General features: G+C 49.4%; 2 protein-coding genes across 2 annotated transcripts; one reads left to right on the forward strand and one right to left on the reverse strand.

The window, feature by feature from the left end:
• Nucleotides 1–6,280: 6,280 nt before the first annotated feature.
• Nucleotides 6,281–8,613, reverse strand: ZBTB3 (zinc finger and BTB domain containing 3). Its single transcript, XM_010385024.2, has 2 exons — nucleotides 8,389–8,613; nucleotides 6,281–8,141 (listed from the first exon to the last, which is right to left on the reverse strand). The coding sequence occupies exons 1-2, from the start codon at nucleotides 8,485–8,487 to the stop codon at nucleotides 6,522–6,524; spliced, it is 1,719 nt and encodes a 572-aa protein (XP_010383326.1). The 5' UTR covers nucleotides 8,488–8,613; the 3' UTR covers nucleotides 6,281–6,521.
• Nucleotides 8,614–16,194: 7,581 nt separating this feature from the next.
• POLR2G (RNA polymerase II subunit G) lies at nucleotides 16,195–21,523 on the forward strand. The gene is made up of 8 exons (XM_010384867.1): nucleotides 16,195–16,363; nucleotides 16,495–16,604; nucleotides 17,568–17,727; nucleotides 20,316–20,366; nucleotides 20,473–20,538; nucleotides 20,785–20,856; nucleotides 21,051–21,084; nucleotides 21,302–21,523. Exons 1-8 carry the CDS (start codon nucleotides 16,352–16,354, stop codon nucleotides 21,313–21,315), a joined length of 519 nt encoding a protein of 172 aa, XP_010383169.1. The 5' UTR covers nucleotides 16,195–16,351; the 3' UTR covers nucleotides 21,316–21,523.

The raw sequence follows: 21,523 nt of genomic DNA on the forward strand, positions 1-21,523 counted from the left end.
TTGTCACGAACTCCTGACCTCAGGTGATCCACCCGCCTCGGCCTCCCAAAGTGCTGGGATTACAGGCATGAGCCACCGTGCCCGGCTTTTCTTTTTCTTTTAATGTTAAGTTCCAGTAAGCAGAGATCGCATTCCACTGCACTCTAGTCTGGGCAACAAGAGCAAAACTCCATCTGTAACAAAAAAAAAAACAAAAGAGAAACAGTGAGGAAGGGCTTTTCTTGCTTAGTGCCTTTTAAGCACCTGATAGAACTCTCTGGAAACTGTGTTGGACTTGGAGGCAGGTTGCAGTATGGTGCAGTCCTGGATCAGTAGGAGGTTCCATCAACCAGGAGCCCCTTTGTTATTCTGTTTCTGTTTTTTCATGGTGGATAATGTCTATGATGTGGGTACCACATAGATGAGACTATATAGCACGACCTCTACCTTTATAAGTGGTGGCAATAAGCATGTGATTAACCATCATATAACCACAGAGCAAACAGACTTCAGGGAAAAAAAATACACTTTAGTCCTTTATCAGTAACACCCCCTTTCTCAGTGGGCTAGACTTCTCTTTATTCTTCCCTATACCTTTAAATAATACAACCATCAGCTTACAAGAAAAACTTACTAAAGTCCAAGGACAGGAGAGGCATGGTGGCTCACCCTTGTAATCCCAGCAATTTGGGAGGCCGAGGTGGGTGGATCACCTGAGGTCAGGAGTTCGAGACCGGCCTGACTGACATGGTGAAACCCCCATCTCTACTAAAGAAAAATACAATATTAGCCAGGTGTAGTGGCACATGCCTGTAACCCCAGCTACTTAGGAGGCTGAGGCAGGAGAATCATTTGAGCCCAGGAGGTGGAGGTTGCAGTGAGCCGAGGTCATGCCATTACACTCCAGCCTGGTCAACCAGAGCGAAACTCTGTCTCAATCAATCAATCAGTAAAGCCCAAGGACAGAACAACCAAGTAAAATATCTTATCCCTCTTCCCAGCTTCTTAAATTGCTAGGCCTGGGTTTATTGACAAAACATCGGGGGGCCGGGCGCGGTAGCTCAAGCCTGTAATCCCAGCACTTTGGGAGGCCGAGACGGGCGGATCACGAGGTCAGGAGATCAAGACCATCCTGGCTAATACGGTGAAACCCTGTCTCTACTTAAAAATACAAAAAAAAAAAAAACTAGCCGGGCGAGGTGGCGGGCGCCTGTAGTCCCAGCTACTGGGGAGGCTGAGGCAGGAGAATGGCGTAAACCCGGGAGGCGGAGCTTGCAGTGAGCTGAGATCCGGCCACTGCACTCCAGCCTGGGTGGCAGAGCAAGACTCCGTCTCAAAAAAAAAAAAAAAAGATTTGGCCGGGCGCGGTGGCTCAAGCCTGTAATCCCAGCACTTTGGGAGGCCGAGATGGGCGGATCACGAGGTCAGGAGATCGAGACCATCCTGGCTAATATGGTGAAACCCCGTCTCTACTAAAGAATACAAAAAACTAGCCGGGCGACGAGGCGGGCGCCTGTAGTCCCAGCTACTTGGGAGGCGGAGGCAGGAGAATGGCGTGAACCTGGGAGGCGGAGCTTGCAGTGAGCTGAGATCCGGCCACCGCACTCCAGCCTGGGCAACAGAGCCAGACTCCGTCTCAAAAAAAAAAAAAAAAAAACATCGTCAGGCCGGGCGCGGTGGCTCAAGCCTGTAATCCCAGCACTTTGGGAGGCCGAGACGGGCGGATCACGAGGTCAGGAGATCGAGACCATCCTGGCTAACACGGTAAAACCCCGTCTCTACTAAAAAAATACAAAAAACTAGCCGGGTGTGGTGGCAGGCGCCTGTAGTCCCAGCTACTCGGGAGGCTGAGGCAGGAGAATGGCGTGAACCCGGGAGGCGGAGCTTGCAGTGAGCTGAGATCCGGCCACTGCACTCCAGTCTGGGCGACAGAGCGAGACTCCGTCTCAAAAAAAAAATAATAATAATAATAAATGAGGCCGGGCCTGGTGGCTCACCCTTGTAATCCCAGCACTTTGGGAGGCCAAGGCGGGGAGGATCACCTGAGGTCGGGAGTTCGAGACCAGCCTGACCAACGTGGAGAAAGCCCGTCTCTACTAAAAATGCAAAAAAATTTAGCGGGGCGTGGTGACTTAGCCTGCAATTCCAGCTATTAGGGAGGCTGAGGTAGGAGAATCGCTTGAACCCAAGAGGTGGAGGTTGCAGTGAGCCGAGATTGCACTGAGCCAAGATCATGTCATTGCACTCCAGCCTGGGCAACAAGATTGAAACTCCGTCAAAAAATAATAATAATAATAATGAGACCACAGTGGCTGTAACTGTGATAGCTACTGCTTTACAGATCTTGCAGGCTGGGCATGATGGCTCACGCCTGAATCCCAGCACTTCGGGAGGCCAAAGAAGGTGGATTGTAGGCCGGGCGCGGTGGCTCACGCCTGTAATCCCAGCACTTTGGGAGGCCGAGGCGGGCGGATCAGAAGGTCAGGAGATCGAGACCACGGTGAAACCCCGTCTCTACTAAAAATACAAAAAAACATTAGCCGGGCGCGGTGGCGGGCACCTGTAGTCCCAGCTACTTGGGAGGCTGAGGCAGGAGAATGGCGTGAACTCGGGAGGCGGAGCTTGCAGTCAGCCAAGATCGCGTCACTGCACTCCAGCCAGGGGGACAGAGTGAGACTCCATCTCAAAAAAAAAAAAAAAAAAAGAAGGTGGATCGCTTGAGCCCAGGTGTTTGATACCAGCCTGGGCAACAGGGCGAAATGTCATCTCCACAAAAGATACAAAAATTAGCCATGCGTGGTAGTGCACGCCTGTAGTCCCAGCTACTTGGGAGCTAGAGGGGTAGAGGCTGCAGTGAGTCTTGATAGTACCACTGCACTCCAGCCTCGGCAACAGGGAGACCTTGTCTCAAAAATAAATAAATAAATAAAAATATTGCAAATACCTGACTGCCACCTGCAAGAAAGCATGCACTTCATGCTGGATATTGAAAGCAAATTCTTGCTCCTCAGGAGAATCTCACCAGGAACAGAGCCTCTTTAGCTAAGTAGTGCATGTGACCACAACTGTCTACACATATAGACCATTTATTATGCCTTGATTTTAAGAACTGATGTTCTGAGACAACCAGTTTTTTTTTTTTTTCTTTCTGCTTAGTGTTTCTGTTGAAATCGAGATATACAGACCGTAAAATCCACCCTTTTAAGGGTGACTGATTCATAAAGGCATTTTGATTTGATTTACTCTAGGGAAGACTTGAAAGGGTGTTCCACCCAGCTAGCACAGCTTTTATTGTATTTATTTATATCTTGCCTTGTTTCATCAAGGAATTAAAGCAGTAAGGTACTTGCATAAATAAAATTAGAAGCCATTTGAAAGATAAGCTAGAAGGTTATTTCAACACAAAGAATGTGAAAGAACATAGAATTCACTGAGCAGAAAAATGTTAACCATCTTTTGCTTCCCATATGTCCTAGTTAAGGAGCTTTCTTTAGCCACATCACTGCTCACCTTTCTCTCCTTCCTGTAACTCAGAAATAGTCACTTGCTGGTAAGGGTTCACAGTGCTGAATATGACACTGACTCAAAAAGACAGAAAGAAAATTCAGAATATTTACTTGTTATTTTCCCCCTTTTTCTTTTTTTTTGAGATGGAGTCTCACACTGTCACCTGGGGTTGGAGTGCAGTGGTGAGATCTCGGCTTACTGCAACCTCTGCCTCCCGGGTTCAAGCAATTCTCCTGCCTCAGCCTCCCGAGTAGCTGGGATTACAGGCGCCCACCACCACGCCCAGCTAATTTTTTGTAAAGATGGCATTTCACTGTGTTGGCCAGGTTGGTCTCCAACTCCTGACCTCGTTGATCTGCCTGCCTCAGGTTCCCAAAATGCTGGGATTATAGGCGCAAGCCACCACACCCGGCCTATTTCTGTTTTCCTTCCTGCTTTATTTACAGTGACGTCCTTATGTACCAAGGAAAGGTTTGTAGGGAAACCTCTAGACCCTCATACAGCACAGGCGGGGCCAGACTCCTCACATATTCCTAGAGCTCTTTTTTGCCCCTATCCAATGATGGCACCCCAACTCCCATTTCTTTGCTATCTCCACTGTCAGTAACCACCCGCGTGACCTTAGGTGAGTAACCTAAACCTCCCTAGACTGTTGTCATCACACGTTTCAAGTGAGGGAGTTGGACTCCATGAACTGTAAGATCCTCTCATCCTGAGTTTCTTACTTTAGGTTTTGCAAGCACCCATCATTGTGACAGCACCTCAGATCCTCAACCTCCCGCCACTAGTCAGCCACCACGGGCCTTAGTGTTGCCTGCCTTTCAGTGTCTCATCTTCAGAGAATTCATTCATATCTACAACTTGCAGGCAAAAATTTCAAATAATCAATAAAGTACCCATTCTATCAACAAAAGGTCTTTCGGTGGGGAAAGCAGAGGTAACAAGGGAACAAAGCCAAATACGCAAAAGGACAAAAAAAGAAAACAACTTATGGTTCTTGGTTAACTATGTTCAACTATTTATTATTATTTTATAGTGATGGGAGGCCTCACTATGTTGCCCAGGCTAATCTATAACTCCTAGCCACAAGGGATCCCTCACTTCGGCCTCCCAAAGTACTGGGAGAACAGGCATGAGCCACTGCAACAGCCCTTCAAACAATGTTTTTTTTTCACTGCAACCTCGGCCTCCCGGGTTCAAGCAATTCTCTTGCCTCAGCCTCCTGAGTAGCTGGGATTACAGGCACCCGCCACCAAGCCTGGATAATTTTTCTTTTATTTTTGAGATGGTCCGGCCGGGCGCGGTGGCTCCGAGTTTTGGTCTTGTCGCCCAGGCTGAAGTGCAGTGGCGCAATCTTGGCTCACTGCAACCTCCACTTCCCGAGTTCAAATGCTTCTCCTGCCTCAGCCTCCCAGGTAACTGGGATTACAGGCGCCCACCACCACTCCTGGCTAATAGTTGTAGTTTTAGTAGAGACAGGGTTTCATCATGTTGGCCAGTCTGGTCTTGAACTCCTGATCTCAAGTGATCCACCCGCATCGGCCTCCCAAAGTGCTATAATTACAGGAGCGAGCCATCGTACCTAGACAATTTTTTTGTGTTTTTAGTAGAGATGGGGTTTCACCATGTTGGGCAGGCTGGTCACCTCGCAAAGTGTTGGTATTACAGGGGTGAGCCACTGCACCTGGACAAAACAATGTTTTTAACCAGTATAGCAGGCAGGTTGTTTGCAGTTGCAAGCCAGGTTCAAATGCTGGCTTCCCCTTAATTAGCCCCTGTGACCCTGAACAAGTTAACTTTGATTTCTAAGTCTCAAGTTTGTTTATGAACAACAACAAACGAAACAGGAGGTGGACCTCATACGTCCTAACGTTGAGGATTAAATGAGTATTTATACGAAATGTCTGATACAGCCCAGAAGACAGGAGCTCAACTGCAATAATAAATCATAATTTTATAAGCTTCCTTAATTTGTATACTTTTCCTAAGTAAAGGCTACATCACCCTCTGCTTGTCCCACTTTTTTCCTCATGAGCAATCTGACCCCTACCCCTATCCCAAGTACAGATGTGACATTCCAAAAAGAACTGAAGGAGAGGTATGAAAGCATGCAGGTTTTTAGAAGAAATCAGCCAACACCAGTTCAAAGAAATACTTTCATTCCTAGCTTTATGTTCCAGAACATACAGTGAGAAGCAATTACACCTCAGGAAAATTCCCAGTGCCCTTGGAGAGAGCTGTCATATGCTCTGCCCCACAGAGTCCTGCTTATCTGGCTGGGCAAAGAAAAGGGTAGGAGGCCGGGCGCAGTGGCTCATGCCTGTAATCCTGGCACTTTGGAAGGTCGAGGTGAGCGGATCACCTGGGGTCAGGAGTTCGAGACCAGCCTGGCCAACATGGTGAAACCCCGTCTCTACTAAAAACACAAGAATTAGCTGGGCATGGTGGTGCGTTCCTGTAATCCCGGCTACTCAAGAGGCTGAGTTAGGAGAATCGCTTGAACCTGGGAGGCAGAGGTTGCAGTGAGGTGAAATTGCCACTGCACTCCAGCCTGAGGGACAGAGCAAGACTCTCTCAAAAAAAAAAAAAAAAAAAAAAAATGCGGTGGCTCATGCCTGTAATCCCAGCACTTTGGGAGGCCGAGGTGGGCGGATCACGAGGTCAGGAGATCAAGACCATCCTGGCTAACACGGTGAAACCCCCGTCTCTACTAAAAATCAAAAAAATTAGCCGGGCGTGGTGATGGGCACCCTTAGTCCCAGCTACTTGGGAGGTTGAGGCAGGAGAACGGCATGAACCCGGAAGGCTGAACTTGCAGTGAGCCGAGATCACGCCACTGCACTCCAACCTGGGCGACAGAGTGAGACTTCATCTCAAAAAAATAAAAAATAAAAACAGAAAAGGGTAGGAACTTTCAGCCTGGGCAGAACCTTTATTCTTGTCACCCAGCAGGGGTGATGAGATGTCACCAACCTTCTGAGCTGCCATCTAAGGATGGTAAGAGCAGCCTAGCGTCAGCTCATGCTCCTTAGATGTTAGTTTTTGGGGCCAAGTACAAAATCTTTGGGTGGCCCTCCACCACTGCTGCTCTGTCTGTCTGCTGTTGGGGAGCCAGGGAGAGGTTGCACCCCTAGAAGGGGTCCCACTTCTGGATCCGGTTTGCTGCGTTTGGCCAGGTCCTCGTTGTGAGCCTTGCGGATGTGGCGGTAGAGGTCCCCTGACTGTGTGTAGCTCCGCAGGCAGTAGCGGCACTCGTAGGGTCGCTCACGTGTGTGCACCGTGGCATGTCGCCGCAGTGTGTAAGAGCATGAGAAGGTCTTCCCACATGTCTTGCAGGTGGGAACATCCTCAGTAAAAACCCCAAAGCTTCCTGGAGCTGCTTCGTACTCAGAAGGCAGGTAAAGCGGCTCATGCACGGATGCGGGTGCAGACAGGGGTGAGGTCACCAGTCCTCGATGATACTGCCCTGCACCTGGCAGCAGATGGTAGGGTAGATGAGGGTCTGAAGGCAGGAAGTGGTCACTTGGCCCCACCTCCTCCAGTCCTGCTGCCCCTGGGTCTTCAAAAGCCTCTGGCTGGGAGGGTTGTCCCCCATACACTGCTCCTCCAGGTGGGAACGCTCTCTCAGGATCCTGAGGCTGGTCATCTGACACATCGGTCTCTTCATCAGAGATCACAATAGCTTCAACTTTCACCTGGACCAGTTCAGCTTCAGCTGGGGCTGGAGCCTGGGATGGAATTGGGGCTGAGACAGGGGCAGGGGCTGAGCTGGGGGCTGAGGCTGGGGTGTAGAAGCCTTGCAGTGGTCCTCCAGGATCCCTTGGTTCCACCACCCTCAGACTCTCAGGACCCACATCAAGAGATGGCAGTGGCTCCAATGAAACTGCTGGGATGCCGGAAGAGAAGTAGTTTGCAGGAATGGTCTCAGTGGAGCTACTAGGGCTGGCAAGAGAGACATCAGCCACCGGCGGAGGAGGTGCCCGCAGATGTGGTGCGTCAACCTCCATGCCAGGCTGTGTAGTGTCAGCCCCATTGGACATTGGTGGCTCATCTGGAGGACGGACAGTAGGTGAGGGAGCAGCAGAGCCTTTCCATTCCCCTTTGCCCCAATGGCCTGATGTCTCAGCAGATGACAACGAAGGCTGGGGGCCACGCGAAGTACTGGACAAAAACTCCAAACTAGGAGGCTGTGAGTTGGTTTCTTCCTCCTTCTTGGTACTGTCTGCCTCTGCCAGGGCCCGGGCTTGAAGCCGCCGCTTACACACCTTGACGATGTCATTCATGTGCAAGTAGCTGGCAGCTGCCAGCACATCCTCCACAGGGGTATCCCCTCTCAGGGCCAGCTGGCCAGCATACATAAAGTCCAGAAGCAGCCCAAAGGCTGGGGCTGTGACAATTTCATTATGAATACACACCAGATCCCTCTTATCCAATTCCCGCTCCTTGTAGAAAAGCTGGAAAAATGGGCTGCAGGACGCCAGCACAGCCCGATGGGCCAAGAACTGGGTACTACCCACCATCACGGTGCAGTCACAAAGGAAACCCTGGGACCGCTGCTCCCGGAGGCTCTGCAGCAGCTGCTGACTGTGTTCTGGGAACTCCATAGTACCCCACGAAGGAAAGGGGGCCCAAAAAAGGTCCCCACCAGTGGCTCCCTGAGAAAAAAGGACAGTGGGTTAAGACAAGTAACCTCCCCAGCAACCTTATCAGCCCTTAACTATCACTTCCCACCCCAAAACAATCGCTTAAGTTACTGCCCTTCTTTCTCCTAGGTCACACCCAAAGCTCTCCCATAAGCTCCGCCCACCTCGGCCTAACCTTAGAACAGGCCCCACCCCCGCCAATAAGCCCTGCCCCCGGAAGTCCCGCCCCTTAGCCACCCTCCGCTTCCTTGATGCCCACCCGGTAGCTTCCAACGGCTCCACGAAGTAGGGATCTTTTTCGCTCCCAGGCCTTGCCAGGCGATGCTTCGACGCCCCACTTCGGAAACTCCCTAAGCATCTCCCTCACGCATTCCAGGAGCTAAGGACTCCCAGGGTGGGAACTAGCAGAGAAAGCTGATCCTTCACCCACCACCGAGCAGCCACAGGGCGAGCTCCGCCCCTTCCCACCTTCTCAGTTTTAATTGGCTTAAAAATTGCCCTCCCCTGTCACGGATTGGTCCGTTTTCCAGTAACCAGCCTCCCTCTAACGGCCATCTGCAATTGGGTGCTCGCCGCCATCGCTTTTACAGTCAGGCGTTGGATTGGGTGGCGCTCCTGTCCTCAACGTTTCCTCCTTGTCCCGCCTTCCTTGCTTCCGAGCTCTCAGGATTGGCTCAGCTTCTTCTACCTAATCCCGGGAGCAGGAGGTGCCCGGCACCTAGTCCCTGAATGCGGTGCTCTCCTGGCAAGGCCAGAAGTTGGGAACCCTGCAGTGTTGGACCTGAGCTGACAGCATGCCACTCCCGCTACAGGCTGACAGAGAATAAGAGAACCAACTAGGCCAGGCGCAGTGCTTCACGCCTGTAATCCCAGGGCTCTGGGAGGCCGAGACGGGCAGATCACTTGAGGTCAGGAGTTTAAGAGCAGCCTGGCCAACATAGTGAAACCCTATCTCTACTAAAAATACAAGAATCAGCTGGGCATGGTGGCGCATGCCTGAAATCCCAGCTACTTGGGAGGCTGAGGCAGGAGAATCTCTTGAACCCAGGAGGCAGAGGTTGCAATGAGCCAAGATAGCGCCACTGCACTCCAGCCTGGGAGACAGAGCAAAACTCCATCTGGAAAAAAAAAAAAAAAAAAAAAAAATCCAAGATGCCCTACTGCTCCACTCCTCCAAGCTAAGGTTCCGGGGCTCCCGACTCAGTGATGGTGTGAAAGAACTAGCAGCTACAGGGATGATGTCATGGTGTCCCTAGCCTGGACTCTTACGGTCAATTTATAGTTGAGAGGATAGAGTGTTCTTTGTTTCCAGAACGTGCTAGGCAGGTGCTGGTAGGAAGGGGTGAGAATGGAGTCAGGGCCATAAAATGTCTCAGTACAGGAGAGAAGAAGCAAAAACCGTGTCTACTTCTGAAGGAATATTTGAGAGTCCCTACACACCTAGAGGAAAAGGCTGTAAGTTGGGAGTCAGTGATAACTGCCCTGTCTGACCCAGGCAGTGTTACTAGAGGAGTAAACTCGGTGCCCTAATCCTCAATTCTTCACCCACCACTCTAAGCATCTCTATCTTATTCTGCAGTCAGGCCCTCCAATCAGACCTAACCAGAATTAGGGAGAGTTCATCTACACAACAAACTTGTGCTAGATACATGCAGGGTATGTTGGCCTTAGCTTGAGATCATGACTCTTCAAGACACTGTTCATTCTTACAAGCCATACAATATTTACTGTATAGGAATTAAAACTAATAAATGGGGCGGGTACAGTGGCTCACGCCGGTAATCCCAGCACTTTAGGAGTCCAAGGCGGGCAGATCACCTGAGGTCAGGAGTTCGAGACCAGCCTGACCAACATGGAGAAACCCCGTCTCTATTAAAAGTACAAAAATTAGCAGGGTGTAGTGGCGCATGTCTGTCATCTCAGCTACTTGGGAGGCTGAGGCAGGAGAATCGCTTGAACTCGGGGGACGGAGGTTATAGTGAGCCAAGATCTCGCCGCTGCACTTCCAGCCTGGGCAACGAGCGAAATTCCATCTCAAAAAAAAAGAATAAATAAATAATAATAATAATAAAAATACAAAAATTAGCTGGGTGTGGCGGTGGGCGCCTATAATCCCAGCTACTTGGGAGGCTGAGGCAGGAGAATCCGTCTCAAAAAAAAAAAAAAACTATATATATATATGTATGTGTATATATATATATATATATATGTATATATATGTTGTAAATAGAGACAGGGGACTCTCTATGTTGCCCAGGCTGGTTTCAAACTCCTGGGCTCAAGTGATCCTCCCAGCTTGGCCTCCCAAAATGCTGAGATTACAGGTGTCAGCCACCAAGTCTAACCTTTTTAATTTTTTATTTAATTTTCATTTATTTTTCTTTTTTTGTATCTTGCTCTGTCGCCCAGGCTGGAGTGCAGTGGGGTGATCTTGTCTCACTGCAATTTTGATCCCTCAGGTGATCCACCCACCTCAGCCTCTCAAAGTGCTGTGATTACAGGCATGAGCCACGTCGCCTGGTCTCATATATATGTATATTTTTTGTTTGTTTGTTTTGTTTTGAGACAGTGTCTCGCTAGGTTGCCTAGGCTGGAGTGGGTGATCTTGGCTCAATGCAAGCTCCATCTTCTGGGTTCACGCTTCTCCTGCATCAGCCTCCCAAGTAGCTGGGACTACAGGCGCCGGCCAGCACGCCTGGCTAATTTTTTTTTTGTATTTTTAGTAGAGACGGGGTTTCACCGTGTTAGCCAGGATGGTCTCGATCTCCTCACCTCGTGATCTGCCCGCCTCTGCCTCCCAAAGTGCTGGGATTACAGGCGTACGCCACCGCACCCGGCTAATTTTGTATTTGTAGTAGCGACAAGGTTTCTCCATGTTGGTCAGGCTGGTCTGGAACTCCCAACCTCAGGTGATCCGCCCATCTCGGCATCCCAAAGTGTTAGGATTACAGGCGTCAGCCACCACGCCCAGCATATATATTTTAAATAGAGACGGAAAATAACTATTTACTAAAATCAATAAATGACGCAAGACTAATGGCATTGTTTTAAGGCGGGTTAGAGGGAGACACTGTTTTTCTCTCCTCTCACACCACCACGACAATCAACAAAGAAGGCTTCTGTGTGACTAAATGTGTTGGTTTTTTCCCCTGTCCACAAGCAAGCAATCAATTCCAGCTGAGTGTTTAATGCCAACACTGTCTACCTGGAGATAACCTCAGATCTCAAAGGTTTAGGGCGCAGCTCCCAAGACCGCCCTCCCCACCCACCCCCCAGTACTAGTTTCTTTTCGTTTCTTTTGTTTTATTTCTTTTCTTTTCCTTCCTTTCCTTTTCTTTTATTTTCCTTTCTTTGCCTCTTTCTCTCTTTCTCTCTCTCTTTTCCCCTTTTTCTGTTCTTCTTTCTCTCTCTTGTCTCTCTCTCTACCCCTGCCTCCCTCCCTCCCTTCTTGTTTGTTTTTTTAAAATCAAATTACTGTTTACCAGACATGCCCCCTGACTTCTGATGCCAGTCAAAAGCCCCAGGCTGTTTTACCTGTGCCTCTGATTGACCAACTGTAAATCTAGGCCCCCACAACTCTACTTGGGCTTGGTTAACTTACTAGGGTGGCTCACAGAAATCAGGGAAACACTTACTTACGTTTACTGGCTTATTATAGAGGCTATTTCAAAGGATGCAGATGAAGAGGTGGCTAGGGTGAGGTATGGGGGAAGGAATGTGGAGTTTCCGAGCCCTCTTCCGGTGTGCCACCTTCCGAACCTCCAGGTGTTCAGCTACGTGGAAGCTCTGAACCCAGTCCTTTTGGATTTTTGTGGATGACTGCTGAAACCATTAGCCACTGGTGATCAACTAAACAGTTCAGCACCCGCTCCACTCCCCAGAAGTTGGGGGTGGGCTGAAAGCCCCAACCTTCCAATCATGCCCAGATGTTTCTGGTGACCAACCCCCCACCCGGAAGCTACCTAGGGCCTGCCAGCCATCAGTTAATCATTAGCATACCAAAAAAATCGCTTTAGAGATTTAGGAATTGTATGCCAGAAAATGGGGTCAAAGAAATGTATATTTCACAATATCACACTGTTTCAATAGGAGACAGCTCGACTCTCACATCTGCTTCTGTTAGCTATTAGGATATATTGTATTGATGGAAATACATGAAGAAAATTTGGTCTCACACAGACATGTAACTAGAAGAGTACTTCACCAGTCCCCTGAAAGGTTCCTTCCAGGACCACAATTTCAGAATTGCTGTTCTGAGCTTTCAGGCTCTACATGTACCCACTTTGAGGAGCAGACACAACAGTCCTTTTCATTGCTTTGGTGTCTTTTTTATCCAAAGTTTCAGTCTCAGGCAGTAGAGTGTACAGTAGTGAAGAATGCAACTTTCCCAGGTGCAAGGGCTCACACCTGTAATCCAAACACTTTGGGAAACCAAAGCAAGAGGATCACTTGAGGCCAGACGTTCAAGACCAGCCTGGTCAACAGAGTAAGACCCATAGCTCTGCAAAAACTAAAAAAATTACCCGTGCATGATGACCCACACCTGTAGCTGGGGAATGCAATGAGCACTCCAGCCTGGCAGCCTGGGTGACAGAATGAGACCTTTTCTCAAGAAAAAAAAAAAAAAGCGGGGGTGCTGGGCACAGTGGCTCAGGCCTGTAATCCCAGCATTTTGGGAGGCTGAGGTGGGTGGATTACCTAAGGTCAGAAGTTCGAGACCAGCCTGGCCAACATGGTGAAACCTCATCTCTACTAAAAATACACACACACACAAAATTAGCTGGCCATGGTGGTGGGCACCTGTAATCCCAGCTACTTGGGAGGCTGAGGCAGGAGAATCACTTGAACCTGGGAGGCAGAGGTTGCAGCAAGCCGAGATCACGCCACTGCACTCCAGCCTGGGCGACAGAGGGAGACTCTGACTCAAAAAAAAAAAAAAGAAAGAAAGAAAAAAGAAAAAAAAAAAGGAACACAAGCTTTGGAGCAGGTCCGCTATTCATACTCAAATACCTCCCCTTAATCTCTTTCGGTCTCATTTATAAGGTCCAACTCCAGAGGAATGGAGTCAGTGTTGTGAAGTAAGAAAGTTAATATTTCATTTATATAGGCGAAGGGGTGGCCAGCCCCTCCACACCTGTGGGTGTCAGGTGGAACCAGAGACTTGAGAAAAGAAATAAGAGAGACAAAGTATAGAGAAAGAAAAGTGGGTCCAGCGGCACTCAGCATACGGAGGACCCGCACCGACACTGGTCTCTGAGTCCCTTCAGTATTTATGGATCATTATCTCTACCATCTCGGAGAGGCGGGTGTGGCAGAACAATAGGGTAATGGGAGAGGGTCAGCAGGAAAACATGTGAACAAAGGTCTCTGTGTCATAAATAAGTTTCAGTAAAGGTGCTGTGCCTTGATGTGCACACAAACAAACATCTTGGTGCAATAAAAAGCAGTATTGCTGCCAGCATGTCTCACCTCCAGCCCTAAGGCTGTTTTCTCCTATCTCAGTAAATACAACATACAATGGGGTTTTATACCGAGACATTCTATTCCCAGGAACAAGCAGGAGACAGATGCCTTCCTCTTAACTACAAAGAGGCCTCCCTCTTTCACTAATCCTCCTCAGCACGGACCCTTTCCGGGTGTCGGAGAGACCGTCAGGTCTTTCCTTTCCCAGGAGGCCATATCTCAGGCTATCACATGGGGAGAAACCTTGGACAATACCTGGCTTTCCTAGGTGTGCAGGAAAGCCACAGTGTATGTGTCCCTGGGTACTTGAGATTAGAGAATGGTGATGACTTTTAACAAGCATACTGCCTTCAAGCACTTTTTAAACAAAGCACATCCTGCATAGCCCTAAATCCATTAAACCTTGAGTCAACCCAGCACATATCTCTGCACATGTGCTGTACACATGGGTTGGGGCTAGGGTTACAGATTAACAGCATCTCAAGGCAGAAGAATTTCTCTTAGTACAGAACAAAATAGAGTCTCTTATGTCTACTTTCTACATAGACACAGTAACAGTCTGATCTCTTTCCCCACTTGTAGGCAAGCACGCAGGACTTTTTAGCAGGATTACATTTTTCATAGAAGATTGGTACATAGTTATAGTAATTTGGTTGGCTATAGACAATGTTTCCTTTTGGGAAAAAGTACATGTAACTTTTTTTTTTTCAATGTTTTTTGATTTGGAATCTCGCACTGTTGCCTGAGCTGGAGTGCAGTGGCATGATCTTGGCTCACTGTAACCTCCTCCTCCCAGGTTCAAGGGATTCTTCTGCCTCAGTCTCCCAAGTAGCTGGGATTACAGGCACCTGCCACCACGCCTGGCTAATTTTTTGTATTTTTAGTAGAGATGGGGTTTCACCATCTTGGCCAGGCTGGTCTTGAATTTCTGACCTTGTGATTCACACGTAAGTTTTTTTTTTTTTTTTTTTTTTTTTTTGAGAGGGAGTCTTGCTCTGTCTCCCAGACTGGAGTGCAGTGGCATGTTCTTGGCTCACTGCAACCTCCACCTCCCGGGTTCAAGCAATTCTCCTGCCCCAGTCTCCCAAGTAGCCAGGATTACAGTCGTGAGCCATCGTGCCCGGGGCATGTAACATTTTTTAACAGAGGATGAAATAGTCATGGATTTCCTGCACTCCAGCCTGGGTGACACAGCGAGACTCCCTCTCAAAAAAAAAAAAAAAAAAGAGTTAATCTATAATCTGAGAACAGAAATTGTAAACTATATGTGACTCACAGTCATATCTCTCTCGAGGCTTAAAATGTTTTTTGGGATTGCAATAGCTTTTAATTTCTTTCTTTCTTAGGGTTGCTCTGTTGCCAGCCTGGAGTGCAGTGGCGCGATCTCAGCTCACTGCAGCCTCCGCCTCCCGGGTTCAAGCGATTTTCCTGCCTCAGCCTCCTGAGTAGCTGGGACTACAGGCACGTGCCACCACGCCCCGCCAATTTTTTGTATTTTTAGTAGAGTCGAGGTTTCGCAATGTTAGCAAGGATGGTCTCAATCTCCTGACCCCATGATCCGCCCGCCTCGGCCTCCCAAAGTGCTGGAATTACAGGCGTGAACCACTGCGCCCGGCCTAAATTTCATTATTTTCTGTAGCTTCTTGGCCTTTTGGCTAAGGCTTATGTAAACTTTTTGTTATTTCTACACCAATTTCTGTAGATTATTATGAGAATTAAGGGAGATAATTATATAAAGGGCTTAACACAGTATCTGGCATTTAGGAAGAAAGCAGTAAGTGGTAGCTATTATTTATTATTATTATTATTTTTTGAGATGGAGTTTCGCTTTTGTTGCCCAGGCTGGAGTGCAGTGGCCTCCCAGGTTCAAGCAATTCAGAGAGTTGCTGGCCGGGTGCAGTGGCTCACGCCTGTAATCCCAGCACTTTGGGAGGCCGAGGTCGGTAGATCACCTAAGATTGGGAGTTTGAGACCAGCCTGACCAACATGGAGAAACCCCATCTCTACCAAAAATACAAAATTGGCCAGGCGCTGTGACTCACGCCTGTAATTCCAGCACTTTGGGAGTCTGAGGCGGGCAGATCACGAGGTCAGGAGATCGAGACCAGCCTGGCTAACACGGTGAAACCCCGTCACTACTAAAAATACAAAATATTAGCCGGGCGCGGTGGTGGGCGCCTGTAGTCCCAACTACTGGGGAGGCTGAGGCAGAAGATCTCCGCCCGAACCCGGGAGGCGGAGCTTGCAGTGAGCCGATATTGCGCCACTGCACTCCAGCCTGGGCGACAGAGCGAGACTCCGTCTCAAAAAAAAAAAAAAAAAAAAACAATATATATATATATATAAAATTAGGTGTGGTGGCACATGCCTATAATCCCAGCTACTCGGGAGGCTGAGGCAGGAGAATCGCTTGAACCCGGGAGGCGGAGGTTGCAGTGAGCCGAGATCGCGCCACTGCACTCCAGCCAGGGCGACAGAGGGAGATCCGTCTCAAAACAAAAAAAGGAGTTGTGGTTTGATGCCCGGTGGGAGGGGCGGGGCGGTGGTGAGGGGCGGGGCTTAGTGGTTCACGCCCACGGCTACAAGGCCCAATCAGACCCGTGGAGCAGGTGGAGTTCCGCCCTCGCGGAGGAGGTGGAGTTCCGCTCTCGTCGTCGCAGCAGGCGCGGGACTGGGGCTGCGGCGGCTAAGTGTGTTTCCGGTGGATTCCCAGGGGCGGTCGGAGGTGTGGACTGTTCCTGCTTGCCTGCTCTGGGACGATGTTCTACCATGTGAGCAGGGCTCAGGGTGGCGGCAAGGGCTGGGTGGAAAGGAGGAGCAAGGCCAGGCGCCGGCGCGAGACTCCCCTTGTCCGATAACCTCCCGGCGCGTGGCCTGGTCCCCATCCCTCTTTTCTCCGCAGATCTCCCTAGAGCACGAAATCCTGCTGCACCCGCGCTACTTCGGCCCCAACTTGCTCAACACGGTGAAGCAGAAGCTCTTCACCGAGGTGGAGGGGACCTGCACAGGGAAGTGAGTGCGGAGCTCACCGCGCCGCCAGATCCTTCGATGCGCACACAGGGCGCTATACCTGCGACCCCTCCCCAACTCCTACTCGTCCTGCCACCCACTCTGGGGACCCCGCTAACCCTCTCAGGCAGCCAGTTGCTTCCTGCTTTGGGTTCCCAGGGCGCCCTCTGTAATGCTGGACAGTAAGACTTCCTTCCCTCAGCTGACATTGGTCATTCATTCATTTACTCCTCAAACATTTAAAAAGCACTGGGTGTGTGCCAGGACCCGTGTTGGGCTCAGAACAAGGTAGAATGGGAACAAGATAGAATGAGGCCAGCCCTTGTGGAGCTCACAGTGTAGTTATTGTTCCTGTGTCTCCTCTCTGTCATTCTGCTGGTTTTCTCTTATCCCCTGTGTCTAGGGACCACACACCATGGGCCTCTATATATCTTCTGAATGAACGACCAGAAAAAGTGGATCGAGAGTTTGGGGGAGGAAGGAAGTAGACTGGGACTTGGCCATCTCTGGGCTTTGCACAGAGGGGCCTCTCTGATATTGATGAGCTGGGACCCAGCCCAGGGCAGTGGAGTACTTGGGCCTCCAGCATCAGAAAAACCTGCAGGAACATGCAGATTCCTGAGCCTCCTTATTCCCTACAGAATCAAGACTCTGTGAGGCAGACCTGAGAATCTGCATTTTAAGATGATGATTCTCAGGCATCCCGAAGATTGAGATCTGTTTCCTCAAGGACTCCAGCCTTCTTGTACATTTACTGTGAAATTACCAGAACAGCATTTGGTCTTATACATACTGATCTGTGTTCTGTCTTCTCTTGGTCATTAAGCTCTCTGGGAGCAGAGGTTCTATCTACTTGTCCTTTTGCTCTCCCCGACCCTACTCCCAAGAGCTCAGTGACTTTTATTGCAGATGTCTCTAGAGGCTCTTGGACACACAATGTCTTTCTGTTTCTCATCCTCCTTGCAGGTATGGCTTTGTAATTGCTGTCACCACCATTGACAATATTGGTGCTGGTGTGATCCAGCCAGGCCGAGGCTTTGTCCTTTATCCAGTTAAGTACAAGGCCATTGTTTTCCGGCCCTTTAAAGGGGAGGTCGTGGATGCTGTTGTCACTCAGGTCAACAAGGTGAGACCATACCTAGGGGAGGCATTGGGGTAGTCTCTCAGTAGATCTGGGTTGGGTCCTGTCTCCACTTCATAACTGTGCCTTCAGCTAAGTCACCTTACTTTTTTTTTTTTGAGACAGAGTTTTGCTCTGTCGCCCAGGCTGGAGTGCAGTGGTGCTTACTGCAACCTCTGCCTCCTGGGTTCAAGTGATTCTCCTGCCTCAGCCTCCCAAGTAGTTGGGACTGAAGGCACGTGCCACCATGGCCGGCTAATTTTTTGTATTTTTTTAGTAGAGATGGGGTTTTGCCACGTTGCCCAGGCTGATCTCGAACTCCTGAGCTCAGTCTGCCTACCTCGGCCTCCCAAAGCGCTAGGATTACAGGTGTGAGCCACCACGCCTGGCCATCACTTTACTTCTTGTGCTGCACTTTCAAATTGTATGGTAATCTTGCCCTGCCCAACTCAGAGGGCAAGAGTCAACATTAATAGTCATAACAATAAAAGCCTGTGTTGATTGAGTAGTGACTGTGGGCCAGGTGAAGTGCAGAGACTCACAATGACTCTAAAAGGTGGGTGCTTTCCTTTTTTTTTTTTTTTTTTAAGATGGAGTTTAGCTCTGTCGCCAGACTGGAGTGCAGTGGCGCAATCTCAGCTCACTACAACCTCCGCCTCTGGGTTCAAGCGATTCTCCTGCCTCAGCCTCCCAGGTAGCTGGGACTATAGGCATGCGCCACCACGCCCAGCTAATTTTTGTATTTTTAGTAGAGACGAGGTTTCTCCATGTTGCTCAGGCTGGTCTCAAACTCCCGACCTCAGGTGATCTGCCTGCCTCAGCCACCGAAAGTGCTGACATTGTAGGCATGAGCCACTGCGCCTGGCCAGTGGGTGCTTTTTACAGAAGCTAAAGCTTAGAAGAAGTTAAGGCCAGGCGCGGTGGCTCAAGCCTGTAATCCCAGCACTTTGGGAGGCCGAGACGGGCGGATCACGAGGTCAGGAGATCGAGACCATCCTGGCTAACACAGTGAAACCCCGTCTCTACTAAAAAAATACAAAAAACTAGCCGGGCGAGGTGGCGGGTGCCTGTAGTCCCAGCTACTCGGGAGGCTGAGGCAGGAGAATGGCGTGAACCCGGGAGGCGGAGCTTGCAGTGAGCTGAGATCTGGCCACTGCACTCCAGCCCAGGCGACAGAGCGAGACTCTGTCTCAAAAAAAAAAAAAAGAAGTTAAGTGTATTGGCCAAGATCATGTGGCCAACAGGTGTTCAAATCTTGGACTAACAGGCCTAAGCTCTTTAATACTTTAAAATGAAAGCTTAGGCTGGGCATGGTGGCTCACATCTGTAATCCCAGCACTTTGGGAGGCTGAGGTGGGCAGATCACCTGAGGTTGGGAGTTCAAGACCAGCCTGGCCAATATGGTGAAACCCTATCTCTACTAAAAATACAAAAATTAGCCAGGCATCGTGGCATGTGCATGTAGTCCCAGCTACTCGGGAGGCTGAGGCATGAGAATCACTTGAACCTGGGAGGTGGAGGTTGCAGTGAGTTGAAATTGCACCACTGCACTTCAGAGTGGACAACAGAGTGAGATTCTGTCTCAAAGTAAATACATAAAGAAATACAAATGAAAGCTTAAAAAAAAAGTGTGCTGGCTCACACCTATAATCCCAGTGCTTTGGGAGGCAGAAGTGGGAAGATTGCTTGAGCCTAGGAGTTTGAGACCAGCCTGGGCAACATAGCAAGACTCTGTCTCTACAAAAGGTTTTTAAAAATTAGCCTAGCATGGTGGTGTGCACCTGTGGTCTCAGCTACTTGGGAGGCTGAGGTGGGAGGAATGCTTGAGCCCAGGAGTTCAAAGGTACAGTGAGCTGTGATTACACCACTGCTTTCCAACCTGGGCAACAGAGTGAGAACCTGTCTCAAAATTTAGAAAACAAAAAACAAAAACACAACACTTGAGGGGACAAAGAAAAAGCAAGATCACTTTTTTTTTTTTTTTTTGAGACAGTCTTGCTCTGTTGCCAGGCTGGAGTACAATGGCGAGATCTGGCTCACTGCAACCTCCGCCTCCTGGGTTCAAACGATTCTCCTGCCTCAGTCTCTTGAGTAGCTGGGATTACAGACGCGCTACCACGCCAAGCTAATTTTTGTATTTTTAGTAGAGACAAGGTTTCACCATGTTGGTCAGGCTGGTCTTGAACTCGTGACCTCATGATTCACCCGCCTCGGCCTCCCAAGGTGCTGGGATTATAGGCATAAGCCACCGCGCATGACCATAAGATCACTTTTTTTTTTTTTTTTTGAGGCGGAGTCTCGCTCTGTCTCCCGGACTGGAGTGCAGTGGCCAGATCTCAGCTCACTGCAAGCTCCGCCTCCCGGGTTTTACGCCATTCTCCTGCCTCAGCCTCCCGAGTAGCTGGGACTACAGGCGCCCGCCACCACGCCTGGCTAGTTTTTTTTTGTATTTTTAGTAGAGACGGGGTTTCACCGTGTTAGCCAGGATGGTCTCGATCTCCTGACCTCGCGATCCGCCCGTCTCGGCCTCCCAACGTGCTGGGATTACAGGCTTGAGCCACCGCGCCCGGCCAAGATCACTCATTTTTTTCTAGGTTGGACTCTTCACAGAAATTGGACCCATGTCTTGCTTCATATCTCGACATGTAAGTCTGGGCACACTGGGTGGGGCTGAGGAACAGAGATACCCATTCATTACCATCTACTGAAGCATCCTTTTAAAGTGCTAACCTAATCTCACTTTCCTTTTAGTCCATCCCTTCAGAGATGGAGTTTGATCCTAACTCCAACCCACCATGTTACAAGACAATGGATGAGGTAAGTGAACAGAAAGAAGTCAGGAAGAGGAGGAGAGAATCAGTCATCCGAAGGGAGAATATTGGCCTGGGGATGGCCGAGCACAGATGGTCTCCGAATTACCATGGCTTGATTCATGATTTTATGACTTTACATGGTGCAAAAGTGATGTGCATTCAATATGCCCCCGGGCTTACAGTGAAGTAGTTGTGATGTAACCTCTCATAAACTGAGGAGCATCTGTACACTGTTCCCTCCTCTCCCCAGGATATTGTGATTCAGCAGGATGATGAGATCCGCTTAAAGATTGTGGGGACCCGTGTGGACAAGAATGACATTGTGAGTCTTTTCCCCGCCTCTACCTATACCAGGTTGAGCTGAGAGCTGTCGGATTTCTTGCCACCCAGTGTCGGGGGTTCTATGTTCTTCTGTCAGGAAGAAGGGATGGATGGGCAGAAGGCCTGGGGCTGCGGGGTAAAGGTTGGTTCTGTGCTCATCGTGGCTTCACTTTCTTTTTACCATCTTTCCTGCAGTTTGCTATTGGCTCCCTGATGGACGATTACTTGGGTGAGTGCCTGATCATGTGGGCCGGGGTTATTGCCTGGAGAAGGGGTGTGTAGGGGTGGGGAGTAATATAGGATTTAATGCCCAAATGAGAGAGACAGAAGAAACTTTCATGCTGTCTGCTTGAAAGATCAGGACGCGTTCCTTTGGATGAGAAGTACATGGTTGTGGCTGCCCCCACATTCTGGGTCTAACTGATGGGCTTTTTCTGGTTTCACAGGGCTTGTAAGCTGAGCCTGGTGGCCTCCTACCCTTGGTCCTGATCTAGGAAGTGTGATTGTCACACTTACCGTGTTGTCCAGAGGTCCAGTCTGGCTACTGTTGTGGAGGCAAGGAAGGCAACTCATTCCAGAAGGCATCTGGTGCTGCTTTTAGCTTAGCTACTCCCTCCTGATTTTTCAGTATGTGTTCTAAGTATAAAAAGTCCTTGGTTCTCATGGAA

Source organism: Rhinopithecus roxellana, chromosome 15 (assembly GCF_007565055.1).
Source record: "Rhinopithecus roxellana isolate Shanxi Qingling chromosome 15, ASM756505v1, whole genome shotgun sequence".
NCBI classification, from domain to species: domain Eukaryota; kingdom Metazoa; phylum Chordata; class Mammalia; order Primates; family Cercopithecidae; genus Rhinopithecus; species Rhinopithecus roxellana.

Bases quoted from the DNA above. Each gene is read 5' to 3' on its own strand.
- ZBTB3 (XM_010385024.2), bottom strand. From the start codon at position 8,487: ATGCTTAGGGAGTTTCCGAAGTGGGGCGTCGAAGCATCGCCTGGCAAG. The intron at 8,142-8,388 runs GTGGGCATCAAG...CTTTTTTCTCAG, and splicing joins GAGCCGTTGGAAGCTACCGG to GGAGCCACTGGTGGGGACCT.
- POLR2G (XM_010384867.1), top strand. The intron at 20,367-20,472 runs GTAAGTCTGGGC...CTTTCCTTTTAG, and splicing joins CTTGCTTCATATCTCGACAT to TCCATCCCTTCAGAGATGGA. The intron at 20,539-20,784 runs GTAAGTGAACAG...TCCTCTCCCCAG, and splicing joins GTTACAAGACAATGGATGAG to GATATTGTGATTCAGCAGGA.